This window comes from Schistosoma mansoni, chromosome 2 (assembly GCF_000237925.1).
Source record: "Schistosoma mansoni strain Puerto Rico chromosome 2, complete genome".
In the NCBI taxonomy this organism is placed as follows: Eukaryota; Metazoa; Platyhelminthes; class Trematoda; order Strigeidida; family Schistosomatidae; genus Schistosoma; species Schistosoma mansoni.
In genome coordinates this window covers 32,916,565-32,938,248 of record NC_031496.1, presented here as the reverse complement: position 1 = coordinate 32,938,248, position 21,684 = coordinate 32,916,565, and the positions used below count along the sequence as shown (strand labels likewise).

Genomic DNA, 21,684 nt, shown 5'->3' with positions numbered 1-21,684 from the left:
GTTACTCCCAATGGAGCATAGGCCGCCGACCAGGATTCTCCAATCCACTCTGTCTTATCACTTCCTTTCTAGTTCTATCCAGTTTTTGTTCATTCTTCTCATGTCTGTTTCCATTTCTCGGCGTAATGTGTTCTTTGGTATTCCTCTCCTCTTTTGGCCTTCAGAATTCCATGTGGGGTCATGTCTTGTGACACAGTTGGGTGATTTCCTCAATGTGTGTCCTATCCGCTTCCAGCGCTTCGTCCTGATTTCTTCCTTTTCTGGAATCTGGTTTGTATTTTTTAACGCTAACCAGAAAAAAAATTATTCAAACCTACTTAGAAAGTATACATTTAATTTGACTAATTTAAACAATGATCGATTACTGATTATTAACCGGTGTTTTGTTTGTCTTATTGTTAGTGCTAATCAAAGTTTATAGACGACGAGGGTTCATATAAGACGGTTAGCATCTGTTTCGTAAGGACTGTAGTTGTATTTTGCTGGTGTTACAGAACTAACACAAATCTAGATCCATCGTCTTTTGCTATCATGTAACACAGTGGACCCGTCTGTGAATTATCTATTCACTTACCCGATAAGAGCATATAAATATCAATTATTATGTATTTATTAAGAAGGGTTTATTAGGATTGTTGAATTTTACGGTTTCTATTTCGAAAACACTTGATTTAATCATTCACAGAGAATGAGGAAGCACTAAACAGTTGTGATACCCTACTGTAGAGCTCTTCAGTGGTATAAATTCACGACCTCACTGGATGTGGAATCCGAAACCCTCATGTTTCACGGTGAGTGTCTAATCTTTAAACCACTGACCTAAGCACCAATGGTTTATATTTCTAATTAAATTCTATTATATGCGGGAATTGGGTGATATCATTCATACGATCTAATTGGAGTCACATTCAGGGTCATAAAAATCTCAAACAAGCTAAATATAGGAAACAGTCTTTTTTAAAAATTCAATTAGCATTGTTTGTTGACTAGTCCCAAAATAGGACGAAACGCGCGTTCTGGATTCCAGTGCTAGCCACTATCCATCATTGCTTACAAGTCTTTTTTTTGTTTTCAGCTCATTCTCATAAAACTGATAGTAACTAATAGTAACAATATCACATTTTAAACTCACTTGGAAAATCATTTTTTTTAAAAACAATCCTACTACTCAATAAGTAGTATTGTGGTGAACAGAACACCGGTTGGGGACAATCGAATGTACTTAAACACAAAGTACAGACTATCTCACTAAATTCTGATAATCATACAGTAGTAAACAGTTCGATAGCATTCGATCAGCACTAAGACGGACTTGACACGCATGACATTGATCACTACCTAGTGTGATCAATCAATTGTGAGTAGTAAACAGTTGCTGCTACCTCCCGACCGTTGCTGCTACCTTGACGTGGTGGTCGGGCTTGCCTATCGTGATGAAACAATCGAGCTGTACTGGCTGGAACAATCGTTCCTCAAGGTCCTACCATGCCAGGCAGGTCGTTTGAAGAGCGGTCAGAATAAAAGCAGCAAACCCAAGGTCCGAAGGCGAAGTCGTACTGCTGGCTGTACAGAGGTGTGACAGCAGTAAGGTGTTTCCTTCATACAACCAGCATAACAGCGATGCTTCCTTCCCACAAGGATTGGTGGGGTTAGAAAAGGTGTACCCTAAAAATGCACACCTCGCCTTATCCCACTGATATCCGTCTCCAGGAGTAAGGTCCTTTGAAGAACGGAGCTAACACAAAAGCTATCCACAAAAAGGTCGTATGTGACCGACATCAAGCAGTTGTCCCTTAGGCACTGCGGTCACGCTCTCAGGTCGTCAAGACCACTTGTAACCCAATTTCTTTTTCAGGTATCTCTAGAAGAATCTTTCCACGATGTGGGCAACCGGGAAGTGATAACTGCCCTCATACCTCTAACAGCACTCAAGACCACTGACTGAGTAAACAGTTCATTTGCAAACTATCAATAAATTGTCTCAATCTTCACTGTTTCTTCTGTAAATATCAGTCCGTCATCTCTGATTTCATTATTCATGCATTTTCCTGCCAATTGCGCTTCATTTCAATTCTTTCCTTATCGATCTTCTGCCAAAATACATTCTATGCCTGATCATTGTCATATGCTACTTATATGGATATAAGTAGACTACACTACAGTATAACATTAATAGACTAATTTTTTTGTGTGTGAATTATGCAAAAGTACTTTATGATCATTATAACTACCTACTGTGAACATATAAGAAAGAATAATTAGGGAAAAAAAGAGAAAAAAAAGTAATTGACAAGCAAAACTTAATTTAAAAGTTAGTGAGTAGTATAAAATTGATGTTGGTGTTTTTTTCTTCTTTTTTTTTCTTTTTAAAATAAAGGGGGGGGGGAATTCCCATAAACCCACCATATTTATTCCTTTTCTTATGATTAAAATTTTTTTTTCTTTTTTCTCTTTTTCTTCTTTTTTTTTCTCTGTAATTACAATAAAGTAATTAAACGTTATCATAATGTACAATTGAGAATTGATTAATTTTCCCATGGTACTTCGAGTTTTTTTCTTGTTTTATCACTGAGAGTAATAAGTAAGAGAAGGAAAAAAAGGTAACAATAAGACAGACAATAGAATATTTGACATACTTATAAGTAAGAAAAATAAATGAATTAAGAAGTAGATTTATATGATAAGTAAAGATAGATAGTGACTAGAAGTGGAATTCAGGATACGGTATTTCGTCCTACTTTTTGGGACTCGTCAGATGTGTGTATCTACATCTCAGAGTTGATGTTTACTCTAGGACTGGAACCGAGTGCGGTTTGCTTCAAATGCTATCACGTTATCCACTTAACTATTGAGTCCTAATAGCCACTTGCTTGTACAATGTGGTGAAGTTTAAATTCACGTGTTGTTGTTCATTTGTATTTTCCTATTGTTATTTAGGACTGTAATTGATCAGTACTGGATTCGACTCCTATCTACTATGTATCTCTGCTTATTATGCTTGTGTATTAAGGCAATATAGAGGCAATTGGCACAGTATACACATATGATAACAAGAGACTGATTAAATGCAGTTCTAAATAACAATGGGAAGATATAAGTAAACAACATAAAGAGAATTTAAACTTCACCCCATTTCACAAGCTGATGGTTATCTGTTTATAAATATAAATACTTTCTTGACGATGGATTTAGTAGTTCTCCACGTTTCAAACCCAATATCTTTTGCCTTAAACGTCATCGCGTAATCCATGTAGCTACTGAGTTCAGATAAACAATGGTATGTGCAATGCAATGAATTTTCATTCATATATATTGATTGTTTCAGATCTTCCTGTTTATGTTTCTAACTGTGAAATTAAAAAAAAAATCATCATCCAGCTTCGTATTATGTGACATAATCACTGATCTATTCAGACAATGGTTGACCTGGTTAGTATACACTTGAATTCTATAAAGAGTTTACTTCATTCAAGATCATAATCTAAGTCTTCATATTTCATACGAACTTTCTTTACCCGCTTAACATTGATCATGGAGTTTTCCAATTTTTATATCATTCACTCCAGTTTCACTTTTATTAGTTATTTATTATTATTATTTATTTGTACACATAAATATTGGTACAAAGAAGCACCAGATATATATGTGCCAAACAAATCTCATTTGATCTGTGGGAGGGTTGTGATACTGCTCAGGTGCCCAAACTGAAGCAGGTGGTTTCCTTGGGGGGGTCATACCCAGAGCCTTTGACCTAAAGGTCTAATACACAAGGCAGTGAAGCATCTTAAGGAGATGCAGTTCCATGGTAGCCGGTGATCGACGATTGATTCATACGCCATTTGTTCCTTCAAGATACTGGAGCCCATGTGCACCATTGGTTTGAAATGAGGGTTTTCCAACTCCCCTATGTGAACTTTCCGTGTCCACTGGCCCGGTTAAAGCTCCGGACATCCGCTTTTTGTCCTCTCAATTTTGTAACCAACACCGGTGCCACGAGAAGTCAGCGAGTAGGACTTCCCTGACAGAGTCTATATATACGCGTGGCCATGTGAGAACATTTGGATTGGGAGAGCAGACTCTCTCCACTCTCAGCCGTACCAGGGCATTTGGCGGCAGACTTCTATTAGAACTAACAACAAAGTGAATACAACATTATTCACAACGTAGAAATCTTTCTGTTTCATTCATTCATTAAAAATAAACATGTATTAAGGTAAACATTGATTTAGCCTTTAGCTAAAGAATGATGATTGAAATCAATTACCTGGTGATTAGGATTGTGATAATCTAATTTTGTAGTATAGTACTTTTAGTCAAAATTTTTAAAATGTGCCTCAAAGCAAAAATCTTTCATAGACCCTTTTTTTCTTTTTCTTCCTACCAAGAAGAACAATTTTTTGGATCTTATTTACTTAGATCTTCCTATTGCTATTAAGGACTGAGAATGTGTATCCTTTAAGGATATGGTTTGAATTCATAAGTTTTATAAGCAAAGATGGATGGTGGCTACCAATGGAATCTAGGATGAGTGTTTCGTCCTATTTTTGGGATTCGTCAGCTGAATGTACCTACATCCCAGAGTTGATGTTCACTTTTAAAGCTCTTGATTTAAGGCAATATCGAGGCAATTCGCACAGGATGCATATATGCAAACAAGAGACTGATCAATTACTGTCCTAAATAACAATGTGAAAATACAAATAAACAGCAACAAGTAAATTTAAACTTCACAAACAGATGACCATCAGGACTCAATAGCTGAGTATATAGCGTAATGATGTTTGAAGCGAATGGTACTGAGTTTGAGTTTCAGTGTGAAAATCAACTCTGAGATGAAGCTACATCCATCTAAAGAGTCCGAAAAATAGGACAAGATGCGGAGATTGGATTCCACTGCTAGTCGCTATCTCTCTTTGCTTAGTATATTAATAATAATTGTTATTATTTCAGTGTTTGATAATGAATCATTTGATTAAATATCCTTTGATCTTCAACTTTGTTTTAATTGTTAACCGTTAATGTTATTCAATCAAGCGAAATGATTTGTTGATTATATATTCATTACAGATTAATGTACATTAGGATACAACTTCAAAGCAATTAAACGATATATTATTTCAACAAGCCTACATCATTCACATTGTTCGTTCCATCCTACTTTATAGCAGTGAAACATTGACGGTAAGAGTAAAGGATATTCGTAGGTTGCTAGAATTTGATCATAGGTGTCTTCGAAGCATTGCTCGTATATCCTGGGATCACCGAGTAAGTAATGCAGTTGTTAGGAAACGGGTACTAGGTAAGGACGGCAAATCGACTGATGAAGTAGTGAAACGTCACCAGTTGGGATGGCTGGGACACATGTTACGTACGCCCGACCACCGACTGCCCTGACGTGCAGTGTTTTATGGTGTAGGAGTAGGTTGGAAGAAAGCTAGGGGGGGGGGCCAGACCAAAACGTGACTAAGCCATGTTGGTAGGCGTAGACTACCTGGTTGGGATCCGCGGGATGATAGCAATCAATGGTTAGAGACCTTGAATGATATGGCTCAAAATCGTTTGCAATGGAGAAGGAGCATCCACTCTTTGTGTTCTCCCAAATTCTAATCTTCTGAATTATTTGTGTCCTTTTCCTTTTTCTCTTTCCAAATTTATTTCACTGGGGTATACTGCTTGAATAACATCTTCGGACCCTAATCTTTCGGATTACTGCTTATACTCTTATTACCCCTACCACAATGGGATTTGAGTCGACAACTGTATCTCTGTGCTGATGTAGTATGACAACTCGAACTTATGTACGTACATACGAAGTTCTACTCTGTGACTGACTGACATCATTCACATTATGACACATTTGTAGTTTGTCAATAAGATGATGGTTGGAGCTAGTCTTTTAAAATTTATTCTATCTATCACTATTAGCTTAATTTTTATTGAAGCAAACAACTGTTGTTTAATTGTAACAGTTTAGAAATAGTCATTTTAAAGACTTTCTTATATTCATATCCAAATGAACTGTCATTTTATTACAATGTTAGTGATATAATTCCAAAAAGATAATGATTTAGAAGTATTTCACTCTCCATCGTGAGTGTGCACTGATGAGTCACAAACGAGGAAGAAATACTCATCTAGTACTTTCAAGCTTCCAATGGTGATCTAGCTTACATCAACTCGTGAATTCACCTAATAAACTTGACAAATTACAATAACCTGGATGCACTGGACGACCGTTTCGTCCTATTATGGGACTCCTCAGCAGTGCGCATCCACGATCCCACACTCGCGAGATCCAAACCCAGAACCTACCAGTCTTGAGCCAGAGCCCTTAACCGATAGACCACTGACCTGGCTGGTGTTAATGTCTAACTGCTGACCATAATAGGACGAAACGGCCTTAAAGCTGTGCTTCCATGTTTTCCATGGTGGTCTAGCTTCAACTGACTAATGATTTCAACTATGAAAATACTAGATTCTCCACAAAACCCCCTCTGACCAAATTACAATAAGCAATAATAAACAAAGATTTGAGATAAGGATGAACTTGTTTGTGATCAATGAATGTATCACTCACTTAACATAATGTCAGTTTTAAATTCTAAAGCAAATTACAGATTTACATAAAACTATGAAAGTCTACTTTCCCTATACGACACTATAATCATAATCTATCAGTCAGGCTATGTATCTTATAGATTGTCTTGTATTCGACATAATGTAAATTCAAGCTTCCATTGTCGTTGTCAGCGCCAAAATGAAGCACTTAGTGACCATTTGAAAGATATTTCACAAGCTTTGAATCATTCAACTTATGTTCACTCATTCTACATAGAGTGTCTTCTCTTCAAGTGAGGAAACGATGGAATCCGTCAGGGAGCATCAGTCCCCTCAAGATTACAAGTATACCTTGCTGACGAGTGCCAAATAGCACAAAACCCAGGTCCAGGGTTTCCTGTTGACCATCTCCAACCACCATTTTATCTCAACATAGTTTACGCATTGTCGAGCCACCTAGATTAGTGGCCATATTGTAACTTTATCTATAGCATTCAATAAGCACTAAGAAGGACTTGAAACGCATGACTTTGATCACCACCCAGTGATCAATCAATTTTTGAGGAAACGATCTTTTTATTTGTACTTTTTTTTCAAAGTATTTTTTAATAGTCATAGTTGTTTACAGTTTTGAAGTCTCAAATCAGATTGAAATAAAAACAAATGGTGTACTTTTATAATTTTTTGTGAAATTACATAGATATCATTTATAGTTGAAATTATCAGCCAATTGTAACTAGACCAATCACGGTAAACCTGGAAGCATTAGATGGCTGTTTCGTTTTAGTTTGGGACTCCTCAGTAGTGCCCATCCACGATTCCGCCTGGCGAAATTCGAACTCAGGACCTATCAGTGTCACAAGAGAGCACTTAACCACTAGACGACTGAGCCGGCTGGTATCCAACAGTGTTAATGTCTAACTTCAATCAAACCACGAAATTGAGCAGTCGTTCACCGTTGTCTTCAGTGAATTGATATCTCTCAACAGACCTGGTTGAACTCCACTGGTCATTGCTTCTCATTTATTCAGTTGATTTAACACTGATTGTTTTGAACAGTTTGTTAAATTAAGATAAATTATAACCTTGAGAGGGAATCGCTATAGAATGGCTGAATGAACCAATTTTATTGAGATTAATGTGTCAAGAATATCGGTTATTAGAAATTAGGAAGCACTGAATAACTGTATTGTTATATTTTCAAGATTGTTCAATGTTTTACATTAAAAGTTACTTTGATTATATATGAAAATCTAATGCCAAACATTATCAGATTCAGATTTGTATAATAAGGTTAGAAAGTCTACGATCTATGTTGATCCTTTTCTAGTATGCTTCTGTGAGTGTCTAGTCTCCTTTTGAATGTGTCAATTGAATATGCGGACACCACTGCTTCGGGTAACAGGTTCTAAGAATTGATGACTGAGGGGGTAAACCTGTATGTCATTGGCATTTTATTCATTCATGGCTTTTCTACTAGACTACTATGTCTACTGAGATGTCCCGATTTAGTGGAAAGAAATAAACAGGATATATTAGGTCCAAAATCATTTCTTAGTATTCTATACATCAAAATCAGATCACCACTTAATAGGACAGAGTAAAGTGATCTAGCTTTTCAAACGCTCTTTGTATGTTGAACCCCGGACTTCTGGAAGTGCATGGGTAGTTGTCCTCTGTACTTTTTCCACGATATCCGTGTCACCATTTAAAAATAGGTTTTCAGCCTGAATGCAGTTTTTATGCTTAGTTCTGACAAAGGTTGTGTGTACTTAAATGAACGTGCCATTATCTACCTTGCTGAATATCCGTCTTAAAGAACAGAGGGTTCCGAACCTCTTGGCTGAAACCTCGGGGAGCTGTGCGGTTGTCTTAAGATCATGACTCATTGTCACCCTAAGATCCCTGTGCAACCAGACCACGGATAAAGGCACTTAGTGAAGACAATGTGTCATGATTCGAATAAAATGATAATGTATACATGTATTACAAACATATACACATTCTAATGCTATTTACTTCTCTTATCTTTGACATGAATAGCTCATCTCCCATTACAATGTTGGATACCTCAAGAATTTTCACGTAGTTGGGAAGAATATGCTGAACATTATTGTTGGGTAACAAATACATATTTTGCTAATGTTCAATCTACACTTCCACCAGTTAATAATCGTACCACAATTATTCGTTATTATCAATGGGCTACATTTGTATTCATATTACAAGCTGCTGGATTTTTTCTACCATGTCTTATATGGAGATTACTTCAGGTATATATATTCAAGTTTCATACCAAATTGATTAATAGTAACCTTTATCAATTACTTAATTTACTATTGTTATTACTGAGATTATAGTGTAGTGAACGAGAACACAAGTTGAGACAATCAAATGTATTTGAATACAGAACCATACTCCAATACTTCATTTCCAAAATGTCAATCAATCGTCTCAGACTTTATTGTTCTTTTGTTTCCATACCAATCATTCTTTGTTCTCATTCTCTCTTTCTTTGATCTTCTTAACCTACTGCCACCAGACATTTCACTTTTCATTGATGATACATACTACTTATATCTGTTGACATCAGTAGTACACACTACAATAGTAATAATTAGTAGTGGAATTATAAAACATTCATCATATTTATAAAAGCGTTTGTAATCAATATACATTAGACTATTATATCTTATTAATATGATCACTGTGTATTTTAAATGTAATGTTTATTTATTTATTTAAACACATAAATATTGGTACAAAGGGGCACCAGATATATACGCGCCACACAAATCTCATTTGATTTCTGTGAGGGCTGGGATACTGCTCGGGCCACACTCGGAGCCTTCGACCTCAAGGTCTGGTCCAAAAGGCAGTGGAGCATCATGAGGAGATGCAGTTCCATGGTAAATGGTAATCAACGATTGATTAATACGCCATTTGTTCCATCAGGATACTGGAGCCCATGTGCACCATTGGTTTGTAATCAGGGTTTTCCAACTCCCCTAGGTGGACCCTCCTTGTCCACCAACCCGGTTAAAGCAACGGACATTCAGTTTTTGTCCTCTCAATTTCGTAAACAACACCCCCGCCACTGTGTGAAGGCAGTGATTAGGACTTCCCTTGTGGAGGCTGTATACGCGTGGGCATGTGAGAGCATTTTGAGAGACAGCGGGTTCTCCCCACTCTCGGCCGTACCAGGGCATTTGGGGGGGAAGAAAAAGTAATCAATATCATTTCTAAAAACAAATTATACAAACTTCCCTTTGATTGTTGTGTAAAGATCATGTTTTGTTCATCGATTGTAGGTTATTAGCTTCCTTGAATAATCAGAAGTGATCAAAAAGCGAATCTAAACTTGAGTAATGTAGATTTTTAAATCACTAAAACAGACTGAATTTAACATCAAAGATCTTGATTGATTTATCATTTCAAAGTTGATAACTCTTCTAAATTACAAATAATCTTGGTAAAATCTGAGAACCATACATTGAATACTTGAATTATAATGAAGAATGCTACAGATATTCAGAATCTGACAACGCTTTAACCAGTAGCACCTTCTATTATGAATCGTATCCACCAAGTGAAATCAAAAAACAGAAGTGAGGAGGTTCGAAGATATATTTGATACGTTACCAATATATTGTAGATCGACTGGTTTAATCTGGCTAGCGAATGTAGGGGATGTTGATCATGGCGTTTCCACTCGTGATCTGGTTCGGATGCATGACCGAGAGCCTTCAGCTAGACGAGTCTATTATAACTAATGTGGTCAGCATCTAATGTCGAAGACATACAGAGCTAATTATTTTGGGGATTTATTTACCATTACAGTAAATTTCCATCATTTATCCTTCACATTCTGTATGATTCTTCTAGTTTAACAATTCTTTTCTATCTCCGTTTCTATTCCTTTTGACTCGATCTTCTTAGCCTACTGCTGCCATGTTTTCCACTTCTGATTGATGTTAAATACTACTTATATCTGTCGATATAAGCAACATACACTAGGGTTTAAGTGAGAATTATAAGTGATCAAAAGGGAATGCTTTCGTTGTAAAAATAAAACTTGTGTTATGATGGATATGTATATACATCTCAATAATTGTTTATGACCATGAATAGATCGGTGAGGATTGATCTCAATTACGATAGATATAGGATAATATTGATCTATCCCTGAATAGTACTCATTGTTGTATCTGTTCAGTTCTTGGTTTGGTAGGGAGTTTCTTAATCAAGATGAAATATAACTAAGGTAACTGAATGATTCGATATCATATTCACTGTATTTTAATGTTAGATAAATTGTGATAGTCAGTTGTAAATAATTGACTGAGACTTCACAGTACTTGAAAATCGTCATCAGGAGTGTATCTATAGTTTTGAATGAACGTATGGTGTTAGCAAAGTTCATATCTTCAATACTCATTGACTAAGTCTCAGTCAAAGAGAAGGATAACTCAGTGATGAAATTTGAGACTGTGAAACTGGGTGACAAGAAAGCAATTCATACAGGAAGCATCACTTCTATCAGTGATGGTGATGTTGATTACTAAATAGTGCCAACTATCATGAATGTTTGATCCAGAGTATCTTTCTGATACATTCTGACCACCTAACATCTTGACTTAATGATACAAAGTAGCTGAATCAGTTTTTTTTTTCAAACGAAATGACATCAAAAGGCAGAATAATTACGTAAACAGAATGTTGAATGCTTATTATAGTCGTTTGTATTGTTTGATATCAGTACCAATGTAGGCCTTGGTAGTTTCAAGTAAATTAAGCATTGGGTAGACTTACATTAAGTCACAAAACGTTTCTACAAATTCGAATATCATCGAAGTATGGTGATTCCGCTATTATGTTTTCATTGGTTGTTTAAATCTACTTACCAATTTTTAGAACTACAACTGCTCATTCTTTCATCATTTGCCCATCCAGTACAGATTGACTTGATATTACATAAGCTATTGGTGTAGTAAACAAGATTACTAGTTGGGGATAATCGAATGTATTTAGACACAAGTTACATACTACCTCACTAAATTCTGATAACCATACAACAAACAGTTAATTTGCAAATTAACAACCAATTGTCTCAATCTTCACTGTTCCTTCTGTAAATATCAGATCACTACAGTGATTTTCTAGATTTAATAGTTAGGTGAATAATGCGTTGATTTTTGGAACAAATTGAATGGTTTCATACAGAATAGATAGAATACTTGAGTGAACATCAACTCAGGGTTGAAGGTACATTCAGCTGACAAGTTCTAGAATAGGACCAAACGCTTATCTTAGATTCTACCGCTAGCCACTATCTAACTTTGCTTAAAAGGTATAATATGATCCATTTGTTCACTACTGCTATCTACTAAGTAATTGAAACATTTCGTCTATTCACATTTAGAATCATTCAGGATTTCATGTACAACGTATAATGCGTAGTGCAATACGTTTAAATTGTACTGAAACAGATTCATCACAATTAATTACATATGGTTTGGCACGTTATATTGATAATGTTATTTATCATAAATCTTATAAACAATGGCGTATTCATTCACCAAAGATAAAGTCACAATTTAAACAAAAATCCTCAAAGAATCATTCTAGGATGAAATCCACTCCGAAATTCACATCATATACATCATCCTCAACAACAACAACATTAACATCAGCATCACATGAAATTGGTACTGAAACTAAACTTGTTAAATTTGAAAATGAATCTTTAACAATAAAAACGCCATCACTGAATCCATGTAGAACATTACCGAATGAATGTACTGTCATAAGAAGTTATAAAAAATATCGTGCACCACAACCGCCAGTAACCACCACCACTACTACTACTACTACCGTTACTACTGCCACGACTACTACCGTTACTACTACTACCACGACTACTGTTCTTACTACGAATACGACAACTCCAACAACAGATGATGTAGTCACTACTAAGAATCCTTCCAAAATAAACTCTGATCAAATCATTTATTCATCTAGTCCTATATTAAAATCAACTTCAAACGTTACACAATCAAAATTGAATTCTTTACCAAATCGGAATCAACATAAAAACTTATTTTCACCTATATGTAATCCATGTGAATTATGTTTTACTAATATATCCATAATGGATAAAAAAAGTGTTAAATCAAAATCAAGTCAACCATTAGTAACTACGAGTAAAATAATGGAAACATCCCCAACACCAACACCATCACCACCACCACCGACAACAACAACAGCGACGAGTGAGTTAACAACCGGTGAAATTTTATTTAACCCAAAGAATAATTCAAGTAAGAGATATTGATTATTTCCTGTTCATATAGATTGATTTAAATGATTCAAAAGATAACGTTTTAAATGGTTCTCCTATCTGTTATACATATAGTTTGATGTTTTTTCCTTAGTTCACAAGCATCATAAGCGAAGATGGATAGTGGCTAGTAGTGGAATTCAGGACGCGCGTTTCGTCCAATGGGAAGATTCGAATAAACAATACTAAGTGAATTTAAACTTCACCCCGTTGCACAAGTAAGTGGCTATCAGGACTCAGTAGCTAAGTAGATAACGTGATAGCATTTGAAGCGAACGATACTGGGTTCGAGTCCTAGAGTGAACTCCAACTCTGAGATGTAGGTACATCCAGCTGACGAGTCCCAAATAGGACGAAATGCGCGTCCTGGATCCCACTGCTAGCCATTATCCATCTTTACTTATTATATTCAGTTTCCTGAGGTCTCTAGTAACCCCCAGACTAAATCTAAAGAGCAACTCGAACACAAGAGAAAATGCTGCTAAATCCTATTGTCAACAGTAGGAAAGATAGTTTTTCTACTCAACTAATTTGAACCATGTATCGAGGCCTCCATATTTTATCGTATTCATATGTTCTATCATTATTATACATGGAGATTCATGTTTACATTTCCACATAACTTGCCTTGTGACGCAGTTGGCTGCTTCCCTCACTGTGTATCCTATGCAATTCTAACTCTTCTTCCTGATTTCTTCCTCATTCCAGCAGTTAGACTAAATTAATCTCATTAAGTTTCACTTCTTTTCAAGCGAATAGTAGTGGATTCTTATTTCCTAATTCACGAAACAGGTATCCTATCAACCATAAGGTATAACATTTGTAGTAAAACAAGTCATGACATTTATAATTAGTTATTTAATAGATCAGTTTCACAATCATTTGATTGTTTCCTGACTTTATAGTGGTTGGCTATATGTCGAGCCCATATAGGTTATTTTAGTATCTGGACACACCAATCTATTTATTTTTCTTAAATTACATTTCAATCTTTGTAATTATTCACTTCGCCTCGATTCGATTTGACTATAAGAATTGAGTAATGCTTAACTAATGTAAGTTGAATAACACACCTTCAACAATTCGTTTTGTTTCTCTCTATTCTCTTTAGTTCCTTCTCTCCGTCTCTCTGATTGTCTGTTCTAATCAACGATTGTATGAAATATACATATTCAGAAATTTATTTTTGTATTCGACTTGTTTAGTTCTGTTATTCACTAACGTGATTCAAGTCTATATACAAGGATTGTCGATATTTCTAAGTTGATAACAATAATGAACACACAATCAAATTGAAGTTAGACACTAGGTCATATAAATGTTATAATCATTTGAAATTTGGATAATTATGATGAGCCATGGTAACATATTCATTAAAATACTTCTCATGCCTGTCTTCGTTTCTCGGAATAATGTGTTCTTTGGTCTCCCACTTCTTCTTTGGCCTTCAGGATTCTATGTGAGGGCTTGCCTTGTGACTCAGTTGGGTGATTTCCTTAATGCGTGTCCTATCCACTTCCAACGCTTCTTCCTGATTTCTTCCACCGTTGAAATCTGGTTCATTCTCTCTCACAGTAGGTTTTTGCTGATAGTGTCTGGCCACATTAAAATACTACTATACATTCAATTGAAAATGTATGTCATTCATAAACATTTTCAATTGAATAGTAAGAGTATATAACATTTGAGTAATGTATTGAGTATTCTGAAACTTATTGCCATTTATTCAAATTTCATTTCAAAACAAACTTTGATGATTTTAGTTAAGTTTTATTCCGTAAGCTGGATCAACTCATTCATTTAAGAGAAGAAAATTCCATCAAAATTATCCACATATTCTACAAACCTTCTCTACTATACATAAAACCTTAATGATAATATCATAATATATGTCGATATTAAATCAAAAATGACTTAATGATGTTCTTCAAATAATTTTAGAAAGAATATTACTTCTTAAGATACTTACTTACTTACTTACGCCTGTTACCCCTCATGGAGGAGCATGGATCGCCCACCAGTATACTCCATCCAACCCTATCCTGGACAATCCTTTCCAGTTCTTCCCAGTTAACATTCATCCTTTTCATATCCGCTTCAATCTCCCGGCGTAATGTGTTCTTTGGCCTTCCACTTTTCCGCTTCCCTTCACCGTTCCACGTTAGGGCTTGTCTGATCCACTTCCAACGTCTTTTCTTAATTTCCTCTTCAGATGGAAGCTGGTTTGTCCTCGTCCATAAAACGCTGTTGCTGATAATATCCAGTCTGTGGATGTTGAGTATTTTGCGTAAATAACTGTTTATAAATACTTGTACCTTCTTGACGATGGTTGTAGTAGTTCTTCACGTTTCAGCTCCGTACAGTAGGTCTGTCTTGACGTTCGTATTAAAGATTCACACTTTGAAATTAGTTTACAGTTGTTTTGAGTTCCATATATTCTTCAATTGTAAGAATGCTATCCTTTCTTTACCAATTTTTGCTTTCTCTAACATACAACTAGTTATTACTGCTTAATCAATATTAATTAACTAGAACTAATTAAATGAGTTAAATCTGAACTTTTTTGTAAAAAAAAATTCAAAAAAAAAATTAAAAAAAATTTTTTTTCAATCCCCCACCCTAAAAAAAATAATTAAATAATTTTACCAAAAAAATATTAGTAAACTAATAAAAAAAGTTCTCAATGGGTGTTAAAAAATTTTTTGTTTTACTTTATAAAGTTAAAAAGTTCACCGTTTTTTTTTCGTTTTTTTTCTTTTCTCTTTTTTTTTGTTGACAAATTATGATCGATTGATTATTTCTCAAATGATGGTTTGATAAACAGCTTATATATATTTCATTTCTTATATTTACATCAATTAGATTTTTGATTAGTTTCTAGTTTATAATCAAAGATGGATAGTGGGTAGCAGTAGAATCCAGGACGCGCACCACTTCGTTTCATTTGGGACTCGTCAGATGGATGTACCTACATCTCAAAATTGATGTTTACTCTGGGACTCAAACCCAGTACCTTTCACTTCAAACGCCATCGCGTTATCCATTCAGCTACTGAGTCCTGATAGCCATTTGCTTATGCGATGGGGTGAATTTTAAATTCACTTAGTATAGGACGAAGCGCGCGTCCTGAATTCCACTACTAGCCACTATCCATCTTTGCTTACAATGCTTGTGAATTTAGGCTATTTCGAGGTAATGCGCACAGTATGCACATATGGCTATAAGAGACTGACGAGTTGCAGTCCTAAAAACATCAGTAGGAAGATTTAAATAAACAATACTAAGTGAATTTAATTTATACTATAGACTGAATAAATATCTGGGTTAACTTTGTTCCTGCTATCTATCTAATAAGTTATCTGTTTCTTTGTTGGTTTTAATATATTATTATGGTTATTAATTGTATAACCTATTCAGGAGAGTCTCTGAAAAGTGTACAAACTTTCGCTGTAAGGATTACAAAAGTGGCCAATCAGAGATATCGTGGTTGCTGGCAATACACCTTGAAAAGAATATAAATTATTTACATGTTCATACCTGATCTGTTAACTTTTAACTGACGGTCATGCACTATTTGACGTTAGGATCGACCAAGAAGTCTGAAATGGAAACTTTTTGAAATACATTGTACTGACAATTCTATATTGTATCAAAAATATAATATTGAATAAAGTCATTATTAATAGTAGTAAGTTTACCTACTTACTTACTCACGCCTCTTACTCCCAATGAAGCATAGGTCACCGACCAACATTCTCCAACACACTCTGTCCTGGGCATTTCTTTCTAGTTCTATCCCATTCTTGTTCATTCTTCTCATCTCTGTCTCAATTTTTCGGCGTAATGTGTTCTTTGGTCTTCCTATTCTCCTTTGGCTTTCGGGATTCCATGTAAGGGATTGTCTTGTGACGCAGTTGGGTGCTTTCCTCAACGTGTGTCTTATCCACTTCCAACACTTCTTCCTGATTTTTTCCTAGACTGGAATCAGGTTTGTTCTCTCCCACAGTAGGTTGTTGCTGATAGTTTCTGGCCAATGGATCCAAAGTATCTTGCGTAACCAACTGTTAATAAACACCTGCATCTTCTAGATGATGGCTTTCGTAGTTCTCAATAGTAAGTTTAGTGGAACAATAATAGAAAATCATTGAGCTTAGCCATAATCAGTATGACACTTTAAAACGATGCTTATATACGACTCAGCCATGTATCGAGCTCGGGACCTTTAGATTTGGAGTTGAGCTCGACTACAGTATTGAACGTCAGTTGTTTAGCTATTATTAACTTTGTTCATGGATATTCAAGAGTTACTTTCGGCTTTTTAACAATTTAAGATTCTGTATTTAATCATTGACTATTCTCACTAGTTTGATAATGACCTATTCAATTTTTTTAAAAAAAGGAAAATCCTGTACACACCATATTCTTTTAAAAATCATTATACTTGGCATTTAACAATCAAATGGGGTTTTTGTGGAGATTTCAGTAATTTTATATTTAAAATCATGAGTCAATTGAAGCTAGACCACCATGGAAAACCTGGAAGCATTGGAAGGTCGTTTCGCGCTATTGTCGGACCCCTCAGGAGTTATCAGTGAAGTGCAACCAGGTCTGTTGTGAGGTATCGACTCACTGAAGACACTGGCGGATGGTTGCTGAACTTCGTGAGTTGATTGAAGTTAGACATTAACATCGTTGGATACCAGCCGGCTCAGTGGTCTGGAGGTTAGGCGCTCGCGCGAGATTGATAGGTCCTGGGTTTGAATCTGGCGAAGCGGGATCGTAGATGCGCACTGTTGAGGATTCTCACACCAGAACAAAACGGCCCTCTAGTGCCTCCAGGTTCTCCATGATTGGTCTAGCTTCAATTGACTCATGATTTCAACTATAAATGTACTCAACAATCACTTATTATGAACATCTCGATAACCGATTTATAGAAAAGTTTTTTAGTTTATGACATTGAATGATACTGATTTAGATAAGGCGAAAGGTTGAACTATTCTTTATAATTTCAGTTATGTATTGATGGAAAGTACTACCTATTACTAGGCTTAGTTTTGTGTTGCACTATAGCTGACTTCAAATCCTTTCCCATCACTAATGTTACATTTATAAAAGCTATAGATAAAATCAGGTTTCAATATATTTTAATACAATAGTTTCAGTTACTTCAGATAACTTATAGGATATTATCTAACAGCAATTAGTCCCTTTGATAAACTTTGATAATGTAATAAGAAGACAAAGATTACCAGAACTATGGGAAACCTGGAAGCACTGGAAGGCCGTTTCGTCCTATTGTGGGACTCCTCTGTAGTGCGCATCCACGATCTCGCACTCGCGAGATTCGAACCCAGTACCTACCAGTCTCGAGCGAGAGCCCTTAGCCGATAGATCACTGAGCTAGTCGGCATCCAACGGTGTTAATGTCTAACTTCAACTAATCCACGAAGTTGAGCAACCGTTCACCAATTGTCATCAGTGAGTTCATATGTCACAACAGATGTGGTTTCAACTCCACTGGTCATTGCTTCTCACTAGAACTCCTAGATGTACTTCTCAAAGTCAGTCACTATTGAGCATATAATTATATTAATTATCAGAAGGGGTTTTGTGAAGATTTAGTATTTTCATAGTTGAGCTACAAATCTTCTCTACCATCTAAAAATCTGTGGTTACATACTAAGTTTCAAGTCGGATTTCGGTTATTCAACGGCTAATGATATAAGTGGTATCGCCTAAACAAATGTAGATGAGAAAGATTGTATAATTTCAGCTTATCAATCAACAAACAAGTATGTGGATTGGTTGAATTTAGACATTAACACTGATGGATGTCGGATAATTAGTCTAAGTGATAAGCGTTCGTGCACGTGACCGATAGATCCTAGGTTTGAATCCAACAGAGCTGGATCGTAAATGCGCATTACTGAAGAGTCTTATACTAGGACGAAACGGTCGTTCAGTGCTTCCGAATTTTCCATAGTGGTCTGTTATGTTTTTCCTTTAAAAAAATAAAAAAAATTTTTATCATTTTAATTATTGTTTAATTTTCAAAAACCAGTTGACCTTATTTTAATGTGTTTTAAGATTAAAACAAACGAATGAAAATTAATGTATGGAAACGGTTTAAAATTTTTATTGAATGATTGAGAGCATGAGCGTGCTCACGAGAGAGAGAGAGAGAGGGAGATAGAGATAGATAGATAGGTAGATAGGGAGATAGATAGGGAGAGAGGAGGGGAAGTGAGGGAGGGGGTAAAGATGTGATTTGATTAAGTGAATCCATTTTGTGTAAATATATTAGATTGTTCTATTTTTTTTTAACAAACCATATAAAATTATATCCTTCAATATGATAAGAATTTATTGAGGAGAGGGGTGGTGGTGGGTTCGTTTGTTTTATGTTTTTTTTCTTTTTTTTGTTTTCTTTTGTTGTTTTTTTTCATTATCATCGTTAAATCTTGACCTTAATTAATGATAGGGATCAATTTTATTAACCATAACCTTTTCTCGTTTAAAATGGTGATTATGTTGGGTTTTTTCTCTTGAAAATTGGAATAAATTTTTAAAAAAATATAGAAAAAAAAGAGAAAAAAAAGAAAATTATTCCTATCCCCCCAAAAAAATTATTTATCATTTAGATTAATCATTAAAGTTGTTAATGAGTTGGTGTGTTGATATGAAATGATGATGTAATAAATGATAATGATTATTATAAACAAAAATGATTAGTTACAATTGATTGATCATTGGGTGGTGATCAATGTCATGCATGTCAAGTTTGTCTTAGTGCTGATCGAATGCTATTGATCAAGTTGCAATGTGGCCACTAGTCTAGGTGACTCGACACCCAGTGGTTAATTAATTGTGATTACATTTCAGTCCTACAGGAGGTCGGTCATGGCGCGAATAGCTCAGTGGTAACATCTCTGACTGTGAAGCTGAGTGACACGGGATCGAATCCATCAGGGAGTACCAGTTCCCTCAACATTACAGGTACACCTTGCTGACGAGTGCCAAGTAGCACGAAACCTGGGTTCAGGGTTTCCTGTTGACCACCTCCAACCACCATCTTAAAGATGGTTAGTGGTTAGTAGTGGAATTTTAGATGTGCATTACATCTTATTTGAAACTTGTCAGTTGGATGTATATGCATTCCGGAGTTGATGTTCACTCTGGGACATGATGGTGTTTGAAACGAACGATATTGGGTTCGAGTCTCAGAGTGAATATCAACTCTGAGATGCAGATGCATCTGGCTGACGAGTTTCAAATAGGGCGAAATGCACGTCCTGGATCCCACTACTAGCCACTATCCATCTTTGATTATAATATTTATGAGTTAAGGCAATATCAAGGCATTTCCACAAGACGCATATATGCCAATTAGAGAGAGATAGATCAATTGCACTCCTAAATAACAATGTGAAGATACAAATAAACTATTATATCCCGTGAAGATTTATGAATGGTAACTTTTAGAACTATTTATGGACCAATATGATATGTATATTTCCTATTGTATTATTGCTAAGTATCTAAAGTATTCATATTCATGTTCCTTTTATTATAAGCTTTATTTTGACCCACAGACTATTATTATGCGACTTACCATTCTTGAGTTATCCCCAGTCTATTGATTGTTGTTCCCCCTTATTCACAGCCACATTTAGCTGAATCTTGTAAAAATGTTGTTTCTTATTTTATGGTACGATGTGGTCTGTTTGATTGGTGTACAAACTCAATATGTTTGAGAATAATGATTCATATTGCAGAGGCTTTTATTGATGTTCAGGACTTAACTGGTTGGGCTAGGCAAAGAACAGGACTGATAAGTACTCCAGACTACTCATGCAGCTTTTGTTAATCATTGCTCTGATCGATGATTTACTCCTCTCTTATTGGCGGTGATCATCACGTCATATATTAAACAAGGCACTCACTCAATCGATATAACGTAAACAACACCAAGGGTAACAATGATCATTGTTTATGGTCTACTTTAAATTTCTACATTGCTTTTTTTAAAAATAATCATTCATAATACATGACTACTACTGCTTCCAAGATTTTCATGGTGATCTAGCTTTAATTGACTGATGAATTCAACTACTGAATGATTAATAATCTCCATAAAACCCCTTCTTATATAAATTATTCATCATACATGACTAGTGAAAACTAGTGTACATTAAACAGTTGTTTAGTAAAAGATTAGTACTAATTGATTGTGCGTACTTACTACATCACAAAGTATAGAATCTGAGATGGTGGAGAAGATTTTTAGCTCAGGTGGGTGATGGTTTGGTCGTGGAGCATTCATTGTTCTTCTGAACGATATCATCAGCACAAACTTCGGGTAGAAGTGAAGTGTTTGAATTTCTCCACATGTAGATGGTAGCTTGTCCTGTGCACCTTGATGTTGATTGGTTCTTGTTGACTTTAAATCTGTCATTGTTTATTTCCTTGTTTTGGTTGTATCTCCCACTGGTTTGAGTTTTGTTCCTGTTTCTGCATAATTTTCCTGATTGGTTGATAAATTGTATTGATTTCAATGTGCTTGTTTATTGCTGAAGTGTACAGCACAAACTGTGAATCACATGTGGAGAAATTCAAACACTTCACTTCTACCCAAAGTTTGTGCTGTTGATGATATCGTTCAGAAGGACGATGAAAACTCCACAACGAAACCATGCAGCTCAGAGAACAAAACTCCATAAAAAAATAGAATCTATGACATTAAGGTCTTCAGTAAACTAAGACGAAACGATCGTCCAATGCTT

General features: G+C 35.5%; 1 protein-coding gene across 1 annotated transcript in view; it reads left to right on the top strand.

Annotated features, from left to right (window-relative positions):
- Smp_146940 (putative innexin) overlaps positions 1-21,684 on the top strand; it is a gene marked incomplete at both ends in the record, with an annotated part of 53,523 nt that overhangs the window by 15,245 nt on the left and 16,594 nt on the right. The window contains 2 exons of the mRNA XM_018796421.1: positions 8,602-8,831; positions 11,981-12,878. Coding sequence (XP_018650635.1) covers positions 8,602-8,831; positions 11,981-12,878 — 1,128 coding nt within the window. The remainder of the gene's footprint in view (positions 1-8,601; positions 8,832-11,980; positions 12,879-21,684) is intronic.